The sequence below is a fragment of the Ceratotherium simum genome, chromosome 20, assembly GCF_057802395.1.
Source record: "Ceratotherium simum simum isolate JZ-2026a chromosome 20, ASM5780239v1, whole genome shotgun sequence".
Lineage (NCBI taxonomy): Eukaryota > Metazoa > Chordata > Mammalia > Perissodactyla > Rhinocerotidae > Ceratotherium > Ceratotherium simum.
Genome location: NC_141919.1, coordinates 4,526,203 through 4,542,956, shown reverse-complemented (window position 1 = coordinate 4,542,956; position 16,754 = coordinate 4,526,203). Strand labels below are relative to the sequence as shown.

At 36.3% G+C, this 16,754-nt stretch overlaps 1 protein-coding gene across 4 annotated transcripts in view; it reads left to right on the top strand.

Annotated features, from left to right (window-relative positions):
* Nucleotides 1–16,444, top strand: part of NAA35 (N-alpha-acetyltransferase 35, NatC auxiliary subunit) — a 93,886-nt gene extending 77,442 nt beyond the window's left edge. For all 4 annotated transcript variants that reach the window (XM_004440803.3, XM_014795589.2, XM_087444318.1 and 1 more), the window contains exons 15-23: nt 4,323–4,389; nt 5,526–5,624; nt 6,231–6,409; nt 9,372–9,508; nt 10,357–10,424; nt 11,176–11,316; nt 11,958–12,080; nt 15,059–15,139; nt 16,045–16,444. In XM_004440803.3, the coding sequence (XP_004440860.1) occupies nt 4,323–4,389; nt 5,526–5,624; nt 6,231–6,409; nt 9,372–9,508; nt 10,357–10,424; nt 11,176–11,316; nt 11,958–12,080; nt 15,059–15,139; nt 16,045–16,104 (955 nt within the window). In that variant the 3' untranslated portion in view covers nt 16,105–16,444. The remainder of the gene's footprint in view (nt 1–4,322; nt 4,390–5,525; nt 5,625–6,230; nt 6,410–9,371; nt 9,509–10,356; nt 10,425–11,175; nt 11,317–11,957; nt 12,081–15,058; nt 15,140–16,044) is intronic.
* The last annotated feature ends 310 nt before the right edge of the window (nt 16,445–16,754 follow it).

The window sequence follows — 16,754 nt, the reverse complement described above, 5'->3', positions numbered from 1 at the left end:
TATTAATTTCATTTTTATGAAATTATCCATTTTAAGCAACATTTTTATTAATTTCATTTTTATGAATTCCCTTACTGATAAGGGAATTGATAAAATTTTATAAATACTGAATATATATTAATATGAATTAATAAATTTTGTTAATTCCCTTACTTAATAAATATAATAAATTAGTACCTGCTATTGCCAGGCACCTTTCTGAGTTCTAGAGAAAAGAAGGACACACCTGCTGACAAGGAGCTTTTCTTCTAGTGGGAGAGACTAAACAGTAGACAAATACGTAATGTGAGGTCATGATACGTACTATATAGAAAGATAAAGTAAGATAAAGGGATCAATGGTTCTTATAAGGTGTGATAGTTATGGAAGGACTCTTGGAAGAGGTGACACATGTGAGTGAACTGAGAGAGTGAGCCATGCAAAATCAGGGGTTGGAGCTTCCTGGCAGTCAGCAGCAACTGACAGGTCCCAGAGTAGGGCTGAGCTTAGGGATCAAGAAGCAACTAATTATAATGAATTAAGTTATTAGAGATATACCTAAAGCAGCAGTTGTCAAGGTTTTTTGTCTTAGCACCCCTTTATGTTCTTAAAAGATATTAAGAACCGAAAGAGCTTTTGTTATATGGGTCATATGTCTTGTTACCTTCTATTTCTGGAAATTAAAACAATACTTTTAGGGGGCTGGCCCGGTGGCGCAGTGGTTAAGTCCGTGTTCCACTTCGGCGGCCCGGGGTTTGCAGGTTTGGATCCCAGCACGCATTGACGCAGTGCTTGTGAAGCCATGCTGTGGCGGCATCCCATATAAAGTAGAGGAAGTTGGGCATGGATGTTAGCCCAGGGCCAATCTTCCTCAGCAAAAAGAGGAGGATTGGCATCGGATGTTAGCTCAGGGCTAATCTTCCTCACCAAAAGAAAAAAAAAACATTTATTAGTTCTTTAAAAAATAACAGTAAACCCGTTACATGTTAGCATAACATTTTTATGGAAAATAACTGTATGTTTTAAAGAAAAATTAGTGAGCAAAGTGGCATGGTTTTACATTTTTGCAAATCTCTTTCATGTCTGTCTTAATAGACAACAGCTGGATTACTTTAACCTGCTTCTGCTTTCAGTCTGTTGTAATATTACATGCCACATAGCCTCTGGAAATGCCCACTGTACACTTGTGAGAGAATGAGTGCAAAAGGCAAATAACATCTTAATATTATTATGAAAATAGTTTTGGCCTTGTGTTCTTCCCTGAAAGCATCTCAAGAACACCCTCCCACCACCACCAGGAGAATTTAGGCCACATTTTAAGAACTACTGACTGCAATTTCACATCCTCCTCCCCCGCCCATCCTTTCTCTTAATATCGTCCTAGAGGTGACCACTACATTGTAGTTTATGTATATCACTCTTACGAATGCTTGTATACTTTACCCAAATATGTGTGTCTATAAACAATCCATCAGTTTATGTTTTTAAACTTCACATAAATATTGTCACACAGTATACATCCTTTTGCAACGTTTTCATTCAACCGTTAGGATTTTGAAATTGACCAAGTTGATCCATGCAAACTTATTTTATTCATTAAAATCCACCCTTTGAATACACTGTAGTTTATTTTGCCATTTTTCTACAATTGGACATTTAAATTGTTTCTAATTTATTGCTGTTCAAATCAGTTCTGTAGTGAACATCTTTGAATTATGTCTCCTTGTGCACATAGGCTATGTACTTAGGAATAGAATTCATTGCTGATCATAGGGCATGTGCTCTTCAACTTTAATAGTTTTGCCAAATTGCTTTCCAAAATTTGAACCAATTTGTATGCCAGCTAACAGTGTATAAGGATTCCACTTTATCCATAGTCTAGGCTTTGGCATTATCAGACTTTTTAATTTTTGACAGTCTGGTGTATGTGAAATAGTGTCTACATCCTCTTAATTTACATTTTGCCTTTTCTATTTAACAGTCTTCCTTTAACACTTAGATTACACATTGTCACTCTTATTATTATCCATTTAGATTTAACAGCAGTGGATCCTCATTATTTGTGGATTCTGTATTTGCAAATTTGCCTACTCGCTAAAATATACTTGTAACCCTAAATCACTTGCTCCTCTCTTGCCGTCTTCATGGACATGTGCAAAGCCTCAAAAAATGTGAGTTGCCCAACACTGAGATCAAACAAGGCAACTCTCTGCCTTCTTGTTTTTCAGTCCTGTACACTAAACAACTCTTTCTAGATGCCACGTTTTTGTGGTTTTTGTTGGTGATTTTGTTTAAAATGGCCTCTGCGTGTAGTGATGCAGTGTCTAGTGTTAGCATAAGAAGTGTTCCCTAGCACAGAAAGAGTATGTGTGTTAGGTAAGCTTTGCTTGGGCATGAGTTGAATGCTAATGAATCAACAGTATACATTATATATGGTGTCTGTAAACAGAAATACCCATAAAATGAGGTTATGTATTGATCAGTTGATGAAAATGGTGTGACCAGAGGCTGGCAGGAACCTAACCCTGTATTTTACCTCAGCAGCAGTTTCAGTGTTCTCTCTTCAGTGTCCATGGCAACTTTATGGAAGAGAACTATCACGAATACTGAGAATTGACTGTGTGTATAGCAAAGTTCATTGCATGGTAACCTGTAGATACTATTCCACTGTTTTTAAAGTTCCAGTGTTAACAGATAAGAAATCTGATGCTGATCTGATTCTTTTTTTTTCCTTTGTAAGTGATTTGACACTTTCTCCTGAAGGATTGTAGAGTTTCTCTTTATTTTAGGAATTTGAGAGTTTTACCAGAATGTTCATGTGTCATTTTCACCTAGTCCTATGTGGAACTTGGTCATTACAGCCTGAAGTCTTCCAATCAGATCATTTTCCCTATATTATTATTTTTAATTAATTTCCTCACTTTCATCTTTTTTTTTTTTTTTTTGAGCTCCTCACATGCTATGTTTTCTTGCTCTCTTCTCCATATTCCTCATGGCATTTATCTTTTTTTTTTTTGTGAGATCAGCCCTGTGCTAACATCTGCCAATCCTCCTCTTTTTTTTTTTTTTGCTGAGGAAGACTGGCCCTGAGCTAACATCCGTGCCCATCTTCCTCCACTTTATATGGGACGCCGCCACAGCATGGCTTGCCAAGCAGCGCATCGGTGCGTGCCCAGGATCCGAACGGGCGAACCCTGGGCTGCCGCAGCGGAGTGCGTGTACTTAACCGCTTCCGCCACTGGGCCGGCACCGGCATTTATCTTTTTGTTATTTTTGCTGTGTTGTAAGAAAGTTCTTCCTGTTGATCTTCAAGGCTGCTAGTGAGCATTTTTCATCTACTGAATTTTTAAACTTGAAGTTGTAATTTTCAGATCCAGAAAGTCTTTTGTTTTTTTTAGTGCTTTATTTTAGTCACCTCAAGTAATTTTCTCACTTTGGAGTTAAAGTTGTAATGAACCTTCCAGCACTTCTTTTTCACCACCATTTGTTCTAGGTGTTCTGCATTTTTTTTCCTCCTGGCTGCTGCGTGCACTGTCATTTTCTGTTGCATGATCATGGCTCTGTTTATCTTTGAGGCTCTGGTCATATTGCTCAGTTATGGCAAACACTTAGGAGTAGCAAGATGTCAGCTCCTATCAGTGCACCAGGAGGAAGTCTTGGCTTCTTCCCATCTCCTTAGGTGCAAAGGCTACTGTCCTCCTACCTCAAGGATAGGGGGAAAAAAAAATCTTCCCGTCTATTCAGCCCTTGCATTTCCTCCAGGGACAAGTAGGTAGCAGATCCTCCCAGATTGCTTAGGAAGGCTTTACTCAAGATGTAATGCTATTAACTGAGATAAGGAACACCACAGGGAAACCAGTTTGTGAGGATAGAAAATGAGGTGCCAGAGGGATGTATCGGTGATGATTTTGGCCAGTGGTTGGGAAGGTAGATACATCTTGAAAAAATTGGGATTCTCTATAGCATTATCTCTGTAATTACTATTATGAGCACAGTCCATGAGGGTATCAGTTATAGGAAAATAAATGACATTGGAGTAAGGTAAGGAAAAAGTGCAACTTTGGAATTTTCCTTCTTGTTAATTTGATCTTAATGGGTCCAACTCTGATGGGCCACATAGAGAACTAAAGGAATTGGAAATATTGCACATTTATTGTGTGAAAACATAGTAATAGTGAAATATTTCTTAATCTAATGCTAGCAGTCTTCAACTTAGTAATGTATTTGGTTCCATTTTCTCTTTTTTTCCACCTTCCCTGTGTGTTGGTAGCACCTACAGTAATCACTGCTTCTTTTTCTAGGCCAAATAGTTTGATTTTAATAACGTGAATATTTTCTTACAGATGCTGCCTGTATAATAATCACCAGGCTAAGGACTGTATTGACTCCTTTGTTACTCACTGTGTTCGGGTAAGGACTACAGTTTGGATCATTGCGATGGATACTTTAAAAATTGCAGGGTGTAATTCCTTCAGTAGCATTTATTTCTGCTATTTTTTCATCTAACATATCTTAGACTCAAGTGGAGAGCTTCATAACCTATAGTCTCCTGGCAGGTTGTTAGACACTGAGGCACCTTTTGATGCCCTCTTACTCTAGCCTTCAGGGACCACATAAACAGGATAAGTTATGAGCCCCATCTGGGAAAACAGCAGCTGTCACGTGTTTTGTAAATGGACACGAAAACTTGACCTATTTTTGACCTTATAAACAAAGAATGCATGTAACAGCTCCAGGGAATAACTTTGTACTACCTTAATGAACAGGATTGTAGTAAAATTAAAATTATTGATTTAGATGAGATCACAAACTTTTTTCAAAACACAAGTATTTTTATCACTAGCATTTTATCATTACCGGGCAGGTCACTTTACTTTTCTGTAATCTTCCCAATCTTTAAAAAGTGAAATGTTAATACCACCCTTATACCTCTTACAGGCTAGTTATTCATCAAATGAGATAATATCTGTCAAAGTATAGAAATGTAAAACAGTATTATCCCTAAAGAATCTTAAAATTCATACTTCTTAAATCACACCATCCTACCATTCATGTCTATTGTCTGATTAGTGAAATGTTATCATATTTTCTATGAGAATACTGTATAAATAGAGTAGGAATAGAAGAACCTCAGTCAGCGTTTATAGGTATTAGCCATTACTCAAGCCTTATAATTATTAGGCATTCTGGTATGTTTAAAGCAGAACAGAAATGTCAGCCATAAACATTGGCTTTTGGCTTGAAATAAGCAGAAAAGAAACTGCCCTTTTGAAATTGTGGGAAGATATCTAAAGATTGAAGGATGATGTTTTTGCCATATGGAAACCAGTTTCATAATCAGCCACTTTCCTCTAGCTATTGATAAATTCTAGTGTTGAGTTTCTTGAAAAGAAATACCTATGTAAAAGAGTATATGTAGACATGATTCTTATATACACAGCAGTTTTTTTTCCCCTTAAACCAGATTTTGAAAACTTGGAATGTTAATTTTCTTTAGTATCAGGATATTTCATGTTGACGGTTGACAAATTGTATGTGTATTGCAGCCATTCTGTAGTCTTATTCAGATCCATGGACATAACAGGGCTCGACAGAGAGACAAGCTTGGTCATATTCTTGAAGAATTTGCTACCTTGCAAGATGAGGTAAGAGCCAACAAGTTGCCCTCCCTTATAAAATTAAGCAATTCGTGTAACTTGACCAGATTTGTAAAACCAGTTCTTTGGAACCGTATTTTGACTATTTCATTTTTCAGTGTGGTGAATTGCCTTTTCACTTAAAATGTAACAATTACATATACCAAAGAAAGGGTTTATAAAAAGAAACAGAGCAATAATCCAACCTGAGGAATATCTTAAATTATTTCTTTGATAACCAGGATAAATTATAAAATATATGTAGAACCATAGTTTTATAGCAGGTTCACATTATAATAAAAATATAGTAATCTTAAAGTAATTTGTGAGCAGCAGCAGTATTGATAATATAACTAAAGACCTGAAGTCGATTATTTGTATTTTCAGCCTACAAAATGGATGTCTTTTTAGATTAGGGAGTGTTCAGGTAAATGTTATCCATTGTGAAATGAGAAGTTTGAATGTAAACCTAACCAAAAATGCGTGTAAAAGTATGAATTCTGTAGGTGATGAGATTTATATTTTCTGCTTTTATGCTGTTTTTAGCTGTTTACTTTTTTATAATTCTCATTACCTTATAAAGAAAGTTAATGTTATGACATTTTATTGTGATAGGCAGAGAAGGTTGATGCAGCTCTTCACACTATGCTGTTGAAACAGGAACCCCAAAGGCAACATTTGGCCTGTTTAGGTACCTGGGTCCTTTACCATAACCTTCGCATTATGATACAGTATCTTCTAAGTGGCTTTGAATTGGAACTCTACAGCATGCACGAGTACTATTACATATATTGGTAAGAGAACAATTTGAGTGAAAATTGGTGGCGGGTGGGGTAGATAGGATCTGAGAGAGCATCTGTAGAGTATGATTTCAGGGTACTTTTTCGTTTAGTGTATTTTAACTTTAGTTGTGGGACAATTGAAAAATATCTATTGAAAATTAGAGTGAGATCATCTTGAACATCTTTAAGTGACATGACACTGTACAAATATATTTTTTCCAGCCATTTGAATATTTGTTTAAAAATTACCAATAAAAGTGGCTCCAAAGTAAATGGATTACTTGAAGAGCTTTTATCTGTTTCTAGGGAGAAAAATTAACACACATTTTGCCCTGAATTCTGTGACACTAGGCACTAGCTGTGGAATGTACTTAACTGAATTAAGGTTCAAAATTTGAACCAGATCTTTCTTCTGAGAAGAAATCATGGCTAAGATTATCATTGGGAGCTTATCTGTTGTAAACTATCGCCCTGAGGATTTGTCTCAGGAGTTTTGAAGGAGTTGATAAGAGATGATCCTTAGCAGAGTACTTCTTCACTTTCACTTGGAGATGAGATAAACCTAGTTAAGGGGATGCTTGAGAATATTTTAGGCATGGAAAAGCTGTCACAGATAGAAAATAAACTAAGAAAATTAGAGCTAATGAATTCAGTTATCTTGAATCTTTTTCTTAGTCTGGCAAAGCATGGTGGTATATAAGTAGTAATGACCATTATTGCCCATCACAAACAACTAAGTTTTGTATATTATATTAGATCTTAATATATTTCATTTTTTTAACTCATATTTAAATAATTGAACTTAGTAATTAAGATAGTGTATATTCCCTAGAGTCACTGCTATGAAGGAAGGAAAGTAATTCTCTTCCACGCTGTTGACATGGTTTTGTTATCATGGCTGCACTTAACAGATAACTCTTGGCTATGAAAATTGTATTTGAGCATCAACTATAATAATATGAGAATAATATTATTTGATATATTCTCCAACATTTATATAGATAACAAATCACTCTTAGCAACGGTGTTGTTATAGCTACTTGGGATACATTTTATTATTATATTATGTTATTATCATAACAGACATTCCTACTCAAACCAGGCATTTTATAGGGGAACATGCTCAAGTTCTTTCTTTTGTGGTGTGAGGCCGCTAATTGGAAGCTTTTGTGCTCTTGATTTCTCAAAATACAATTTTTATATGCTTTTTGGCGCAAAGAATTGGCAAATAATGATATTCAGGTAAATGATCCATTAGAAATTTAGAAATTAGAATTAGAAAAGACTGCTGCATACCTGAGCAGAGTAATTTCTTTTCTTGTTAATGAAAGAGATTTTAGTTCCATTTATAAGTACCCTAGTGATCTACTTTCATGCTAGTTTTAACTGCTTTTTAGTTTCAAAATTACTGATTGGGCTCCTACATTTTCACAAGATAATTGTTGTTGTTCATGAATATGATCCCTAAAGCATGTGGACCCTTTTAAAATCAACAGTAGAGAACAATGATTCTTAAACTTTAGCATACATCATAATCACTTGGAAAGCGTATTAATATACAACTTGCTAGGCTCTGTCCCTCGAATTCCTGGTTTAGTAGCTCTAGGGGAGGACCTAGTCGTTTGCATTTCTAACTCAGTTCCCTGGTGATACTGTTGCTGGTCCAGGGATCACAATTGAGAACCACTTGTATAGAATATCAGCACTCTTAACTTTCCTTAGGTATAATTGTGTTTTGATTTTGATAAAGCACTTAAAAGCTCATTGAGATATCTGATATTTGAGAGGAAAGACCTGAGTCCTGCCAGCTATCCCCTTTACTTATCTGTCCTTGGGTTAGATAGTCAAAAGGAAGAAGGAAGCATTAGTTCCCTATAGAAATCCTCTCATTGAGTTTGGATTACAGACCCTCAGATTTTGTAGTGTGATAGGGAAAAGAAATTCATTTGTATTCCATAAAAGGATACTATAATAAATATTTTTCTTAAATTCATTGTCGGGAATTATTTTCTCTTTATAGGAAATTATATGCTTTTTTAAATCAAATAAAAATATATTTCCCAGTTTGCCTTTGCTGCCAGGAAGCATAGTGCTCAGTTTAGCTTTAAAATATAGTACCTAAGTCATTCCAGGTGTATCTTTTCATTAGTTTTTGTTTTGTTTTGCTGTAAAATGTTCTTCTTTTTATGTGTTTTAATGTTGTAACCTGCCTTACAACTTTTTGGAAAATTTTGGAAATAGGCATTATACACTCAAACTTGATCACAATAAAATTTCTTATAAATCTTTGATTTTCACCTATTGTACTAGTGGTCCTTAATTTTATTTATTATGGATTATATCATAAAGTATATATATTCATATCCTAGATTTGAACTGCTTTTCTTAGGAGAATGTAGTGTTGTTTAGTTTAAAATTCTGAAAAATTAGTATCCAGTGGAATAATCTGTTTCACATTTCATTTATTGAATAAACACAAGTATTTACAAGCCTGCATGTTGTTAATTTTTTAGAATCATTTTGTATAATGCATATATTTTAAAAATTTTTTCTGTATGTATTTACTTTCTTTTGCCATTAATAGGAAAATAAAATATTTACTTAAGAGGTTTTAGGTGAAGTGTGTCCTGATATAGTAAAAACAATTTAAGGGGCATTCATTTGATTTACACATATATATATATATAAAAATATAATTATCAAGAAATCTTTTGAAAAGTTGTAAAATGCGTATCAGTATAGGAAATAAAAAATTTTCAATATTGTATGGCAACAAGAAATGGAAAGTTAATCATTTGTAATGCTCATTTCTTGTAAGATCTACTCTATTAACTATCTAATTAGATAATCTTATTTTAAAAAATAAAATTCTAAAACATTATAAAAAATATGTCTTTATTAGTACCAATACATGTGTTGATCAGGCCATCTCATTTAGACATCTACCATTAACCAGCATTTTGTTTCCTTTAAGGTATCTCTCTGAATTCCTTTATGCATGGTTGATGTCGACATTAAGTCGTGCCGATGGCTCTCAAATGGCGGAGGAAAGGATAATGGAAGAACAGCAGAAAGGCCGTAGCAGTAAAAAAACAAAGAAAAAGAAGAAAGGTGTTGTGGATTATTTTTAAACTTAAGCAATAAATAACACTGTAGTGCACCTTAATTTCTACAAATAAGTAGATGGAGAGCTACCTGTGCATTGTAATGGATGAATTAGTCATATTTTAATTATCCCCCATCTTCTCTTTAGAAAGTATAAGGTAGAAACTGAATCTCAATATTAGTGATATGAGCCTTTTTGGTTCCTTTTCTTGCTTTTCTTTTTTTCTTCTTTGCTATTCCATGTGTCGGAGGACCTTAGGACAAGAAGTAGCTACATGGAGCAAGATAGGTTAAGGAACAAGACAGCAGGAGACCTTTGATGATCTTTTGACTGAAGGCTGACAGCTCAGGAGGGAAGTAGATCTGGAGTTGTGCTTATAGTCTGCACAGAAGGATGCTCACAGAGCACCTTGGCACACCACCCAAGGACCATGAGGAGAAAGAAATGTTTCCAAGGGACTGCCCTATTAATCCCTTATGGAAAAGTACAGATATGCTATTGTTATAAAATATTACTTTGTATTTCCGTAGGATCTCAAAAGTTTGGGTGGGTCATTAGATGACTGTTTGGGTTTCCTATATAAGAAGTTGTCGCTGTATGGCGAATTCAGAAGTTAAAATACTTAATACTAAAATTTTATGGTATTAGCTATTTTGGAAAATAATTATTGTTTATCTTTTCATTTATATTTTATTATTTGTAGATTTTGGCCTTAAAATTTAGCCTGTAGGAACAAACTATTTGAAATTTTAATTTAGTAAACAAGGTGAAAGACTCTTTTAAATTGGATTTTCTCCTGCAATAATTCAAGAGGAGGGGAAAAGAGTATGAGTGATTTTCTTCCTAATTACAGTTCGTCCATTGAGCCGAGAGATCACAATGAGCCAGGCATATCAGAACATGTGTGCTGGAATGTTTAAAGTAAGTTGTTGAAAATGAAGTTCTATTTTTTAGCTGCATTACCATTATATATATATTTTTTTTTTTTTTTTTAATTTTATTTATTTATTTATTTTTTCCCCCAAAGCCCCAGTAGATAGCTGTACGTCATAGTTGCACATCCTTCTAGTTGCTGTATGTGGGACACGGCCTCAGCATGGCCAGAGAAGCAGTGTGTCGGTGCGCGCCCGAGATCCGAACCCGGGCTGCCAGCAGCGGAGCATGCGCACTTAACTGCTAAGCCACGGGGCCGGCCCATATAGTACTAACTCTTAAGTTGTACATGGCAATTCAAGAAATGACTTTAGGTAGCCTACATTAAAATACATAAAACAGAACATGGACTTCTGTTTGAAAAACAGTACCTATACTTTTCTTATAAAAATTATATGCTACTTGTTTCTTCAAAAGCTTTTACTTGAAGGTTTCAAGGCTATTGTAAAAGCATGAGGCATGGAAGAATAATGTGCATGTAGTATAATTTCCCTGGGAAATTAAATTTAAATTCACCAAATTACCATAGTAATATGGTAAACACTAGAACTTGAAATTTTTTTGTATAAATGATGGCATATAACATAAAAATGGATACTAAAGCCAGTTTTCCTATTTCTAATTTCTGAGCTTTGTATTAGCTATGTGTAGATAGCTAATTGCTTTCTATTCTATATTAATGAGGATGTTCACTTTTTCATATTGACATATCTTTTTTCTCATTCTCTTTTTCCTGTAGACCATGGTAGCATTTGACATGGATGGCAAAGTACGAAAACCCAAGTTTGAGCTTGATAGTGAACAAGTTCGATATGAGCACAGATTTGCTCCATTCAACAGTGTAATGACACCACCGCCAGTGCACTATCTACAGTTCAAGGTGAACCTGCTCTTGAAAGTCATTGTAAAATAGTTAGTCTTAGACCTTCTGAGAGATGTGCTGTTTGCACCTAGCCATTTTGTTAAAATAGACAGTCAAATCAAACTCACTGGACCAGAGGGACAAGGTGATAAAATGGCAATTTTAAATAATGTGAAAATTATTTGGTTTTTTTGGGATGCATTCATCACATTATCAGTTATTTAAGTATCAGAATAATATGAGGTAGCATATGAAGGTTGAGAATTGAATATTACATAGGAAAAAATAGGGACATAATGCTGATTGTTTGCTTCAGTGTCTATATGTGGATGGATAGTCAGTGTAGAATTCTTTAATTAAAAAGGTAGAGTTTTGGGCCGGCTCCGTGGCTTAGCGGTTAAGTGCGCGCGCTCTGATGCTGGCGGCCCGGGTTCGGATCCCGGGGGTGCCCCGAGGCACCGCTTCTCCGTCCAACGTGAGGCCGAGTCCCACGTACAGCAACCAGAAGGATGTGAACCTATGACATGCAACTATCTACTGGGGCTTTGGGGGGAAAAAAACTGAATGAATAAATAAAAAATCTTAAAAAAAAAAAAAAAAGGTAGAGTTTTTTCATGTTAAACATGTTTTGAATAATAGTATTTCCGAACCCTTTTTAGGAAATGTCTGACCTCAATAAATACAGCCCTCCTCCTCAGTCTCCTGAACTGTATGTGGCAGCTAGTAAGCACTTTCAGCAGGCAAAAATGATACTGGAAAATATCCCAAACCCAGACCATGAGGTAAGACCGCAGTCACAGTATTTCTAGAGGAAAAACTTGGCAGGAAGTACATATCTTACTATTGGATAATAGTTTCATTATAAAAATGAACTAAAATGAAATGAAAATAATATTAATAAATGCAGCCTGTCATGTTTCTGCCAAAGATTTCAAATGGCTTTGTTAACTTAACTTTGTCAGACTTAAAATTATTTGATGAAAGAGGTGACATAAATACTTCCTTTGTGTAAATTCGGAAATCAATGCAAAGAGGAATTAAGACTTAGAACCATAAAGTGAGTAGGAAGAACAGAAATAAGATCTAGTTTGGGCCACAGTTTGGAAATGTTAACATTTAAATTTTTTTATTTTAACCTATAGTTTACTAGATTAAAATATAATTATATAAATCTTAAATCTGAAAAAAAGACTGGTCAGTTACTGCAGGAAGTAAAAACCACCTTATTCCACTTAAGACTATTGTCTTTTGAAGACTTTATTTTGAGATATCATTCTGCATAGCTTAGAACTTGCAAAATATTGTTTCAGGCTTTTGTTATTTTCATAATTTGCTATATACCTAATTATATTGAAATGCATTTATTTTGTAAATGAGAGTTACCTGTAACAGACCTTTTTGGGGAGTATCTCTTGGTACAACCTCCATGGAAGAGTAGTTGAGCAAAATTTGTCAAAAATCACAAATGCTTAGGCCCAGCAACTCTGCCTCTTAGGATTTATCTTACATGTGCACATGTGGAAGTGAGGAAAGTGATGAATATACAAGAGTATTCATTGCAGCAGGATTTCTAATAGCAAAAAATGAAGAAACTTTAGTATCCATCAACAGGGGACTGTTGAATTACGATACTACATACAATGGAATACTATCAAGCCTTAAAAAGGACAAGGAAGTTCTTTATGTACTGTAATGGAATGTTCTTCAAGATATAAGAGGTTTAAAAAGCTAGATAAACGGTGTGTATAGTCTGCTGCCATTTCAATCAAAGGAGGTGAGTATTAAAACGTCTCTGGAAAGATATATAAGAATTAACAACAGTGTTTGCTTCTTGGGAGGGGAGCTGAGTGCCTTGGGGAACAGGAATAGGAGATAGACTATCTTTTTACCATTATAATCATGTAACAAATGAAAATAAAAGAACACAAGTGTAAAAATTAGAGGAAGATATCTGTAATAAATGGCATATTTCTTTTAGTGGACTTCATTCATTTATTCAACAAATATTTGTTGAGTGCCTACTATGCCCCCAGCACTGTGGTAGGTTCTAGCAGTGGGGAAAAAAAATCCGGGCCCTCCTGGGGGCGGGGGAGGGTGATGTATTGCAGACAGTAAGTAAGTAAATAAATAATACGGTAGTAGAGGATCATAAGTACTATGAAGAAAAATCAAGCTAGGAATGGGGATAGCAAATGCTACAGGAGGTAGACAGGTGGAAGCGATTAGGCATTTTTAAATAAAGTGGGCTTTGAGCAAATCCTGGAAGAGAGTGAAGAAGTGGGGGCTGGCCCGGTGGCGCAAGCAGTTAAGTGCGCACATTCCGCTGCGGTGGCCTGGGGTTCGCCAGTTGGTATCCTGGGCGCGCACCGACGCACTGCTTGTCAAGCCATGCTGTGGTGGCGTCCCATATAAAGTGGAGGAAGGTGGGCATGGATGTTAGCCCAGGGCCAGTCTTCCTCAGCAAAAAGAGGAGGATTGGCGGATGTTAGCTCAGGGCCGATCGTCCTCACAAAAAAAAAAAAAAGTGAAGAAGCAAGTCATGTGGCCATCCCAGGATGGAGAAAGATCCACATGTGTGAAGGCGCCAAGGCAGGGGTGTGTGTGGAGTATTTGAAGAACAGCCAAGGACTGACTGGTGGGCTGGCATGGTGTGAACAAGAGGGTGAGCATCTTGGAGGGTTTTGAGTAGAGGAATGACCAGATCTCATTTAGGTTCTACAGGATCTTTCTGGCCACTGTTCTGTTTTCATACTGTGCTGGGGCCAAGGGTGGAAGCCGGGGGCCAGTTAGTAGCCGTAGCAGTAACCAGGTGAGAGATGGAGGCGAGCAGAAGTGCTTGCACTCTCCATGTGTTTTAAGGTCAAGCCAACAGGATTGATTGATGGATTGGATGTGGGGTGAGAGAAAAGAGGAGTCAAGGATGACTTCTGGGTTTTTGGCCTGAGCACCTGAATGGATTGAGTCATGTGGGGAACACTGCAGGTGGGGAGGTCAAGAGCTCAGTTTTGGACGTGCCTATTGGATGCCAAAATAGAGCTGTCATCTAAGCAGGTGGATGGGTGATCTGGAGCTGAGGAGGAGCAGGTCGTGAACTTGGACGTGCGTTTCTAGAGAGAGGTCAGTAAGAAGGCAATGCGAACTTGCAGGTTGCCCATTACTCCTTCTTAAAAGAAATGCAGTATTCCATTCCATTGTTCTTCATGTGTTCAAGTGAAGCCTTTTAGACAAGTGGTAGTCAGAGATAACAACACACGTTTAAAGGACACTTACTACCTGCCTTACTACCTACCTCCAAGTTAACAAGGATTAACTTGTTTAATCCTCACAACAAATCTTTGTGGGATAGGTAAACTTATTATCCCCATTTTTACAGATGAAGAAACCGAGGAACAGAGAGGTTAGAGAACTTCCAGAAGTTTCACACTAGTGAGTGGCAAAGCTGGAACTTGAGAACAGACAGCCTAACTCCAGAGTCCATGCCCCGAACTCGCTACTGTGCTGCTTTTACAGGCCTCTGCAGCCTCGTGCTCCTTTGTCTTCATGAAGGCACGACACGTTAGCCCTTCAGGTTTTCAGAGTTGGCTGAAGTAGAGTTCTGTTACTAAAAGAAGTAGGATGTTTGTTCACGTTTTTATTTTTAAATCGCCTTTATTTAATAAAATGTCAACACTTATGCAAAGTTCTTATTAGTATCTATAATATAGAGACGTTTTGACTGAATTTTATGTTTTAATAGCTTAATGTTGCTCTCATTGTTTAGGTCAATAGAATTTTAAAGGTTGCCAAACCCAACTTTGTGGTTATGAAGTTATTGGCAGGAGGACACAAAAAGGAATCTAAGGTAAGTATATTGTGGGGAAAATAAATGGTCTTAAATTGTTATAAAACTTCTTATTTTCCCCAATAAAATACATAAATATTATTACAAAAGAAGTTAAAACATTCATAAAAATCATCCTAAAAGAGGTTCTGTTGCAGAAAATGAATTAACTAGAGCTTGCCATTTTCCCTTGAAACTTACAGATTTTGTTGACTTAAAATTTCTAAAGTCTACCCTTCCATTCTCCTCCCTCCCCCTGTGTAAATTATTGAATAACTTCGGGTAAAAAAGAAAATGTGTACAAATTTATGGGAGAGGTATTTAAAAAGGCATCTGCCTTTAGAAAAGTGAATGCTTCAATGACTAAAGACTTTTTTTTAATGGTTCAGGAGATGGAAGATTCTGTAAGCTCCCTTGGTAATGTTGGTATATCATCAGTGCTATATCAACATTCAGTCCAGAAGTTCTGCATTGTGTAAGAGGCCAACTGATGAGGCATTTTTGGTGGCATTTGCCCATTATACATACCTCTCTTTGTTTACTCCCATTGCTTTTCTGTTACCTATCTTCCTTATCTCCTGCTCTGCTTTACCAGTGCCTTTCATTTCATTGCTTGGTACTATCAGTGATCCTGGAACCAACAAATCTCCTGAATTTAAGTCCATTTTCCTTTGTTAACTATTCTCTGAAGATAGAAAACAGCTAGTCAGCATGTTTTCCTAATGGCCTTCATGAACTCAGAGATAAGCTGATCATTTGTTTTCCCTCCAGCTTAGTTCCTAACTTAAACTTTTTTGTCATTAAACCAATTGCTTTTTTGCTGCCTTATCTCCAAAAACTCGAGAAACTGAAATTAAAATAGGCTTTTGTTCACTATCTGAATATTTTTAGATACATTAATTGACTTTCTGGTTTTTTTTTTACAGATTCCTCCCGAATTTGATTTCTCTGCTCACAGATATTTTCCTGTTGTGAAACTTGTTTGAGAGAGACTGAAAAAGTGACCGTAAAGGGGGAGAATCTACTTTCAGTCTACTCTTAGAGGATCCATCCATCAGTCTTACCACATAACATGAAGTGAAATGGATTTCTTGGATAACAACCCATTATAAGGAATACTTTTAATTTGACAGCCTTATATGACGTGAATGAAAACTGCTGTTTTAAAGTGGTTTATTATGTTCCATGGGTGAAACTGGTCTTATTGAATGCATTGATGAACGTTATATGGTTTTATTACAGATTTAATCATAAATCATTTTTTATGAATGATTGAGTGAAAATAGTGTTTGTAAAGGTTAATAAATTTCTTGACAAAAAAATGCATACTGGTGATGAAAAACAATAGCACTTTCTTGATACATGTTAAGAACTGAAGGTGTTGACTCTTACCATTTGAGTAGTTCAGACACGAATTATCCTTATTAAACACTTGTATGGGGACTGGCCGGGTGGTGTAGTGGTTAAGTTCACATGCTCTGCTTCGCAGCCTGGGGTTCACTGGTTCGGATCCTGGGCGTGGACCTACATACTGCTCATCAAGCCATGCTGTGGCGGCATCCCACATCCAAAATAGAGGAAGATTGGTGACAGATGATGTTAGCTCGGTGGTGATCTTCCTCAAGCAAAAAGAGGA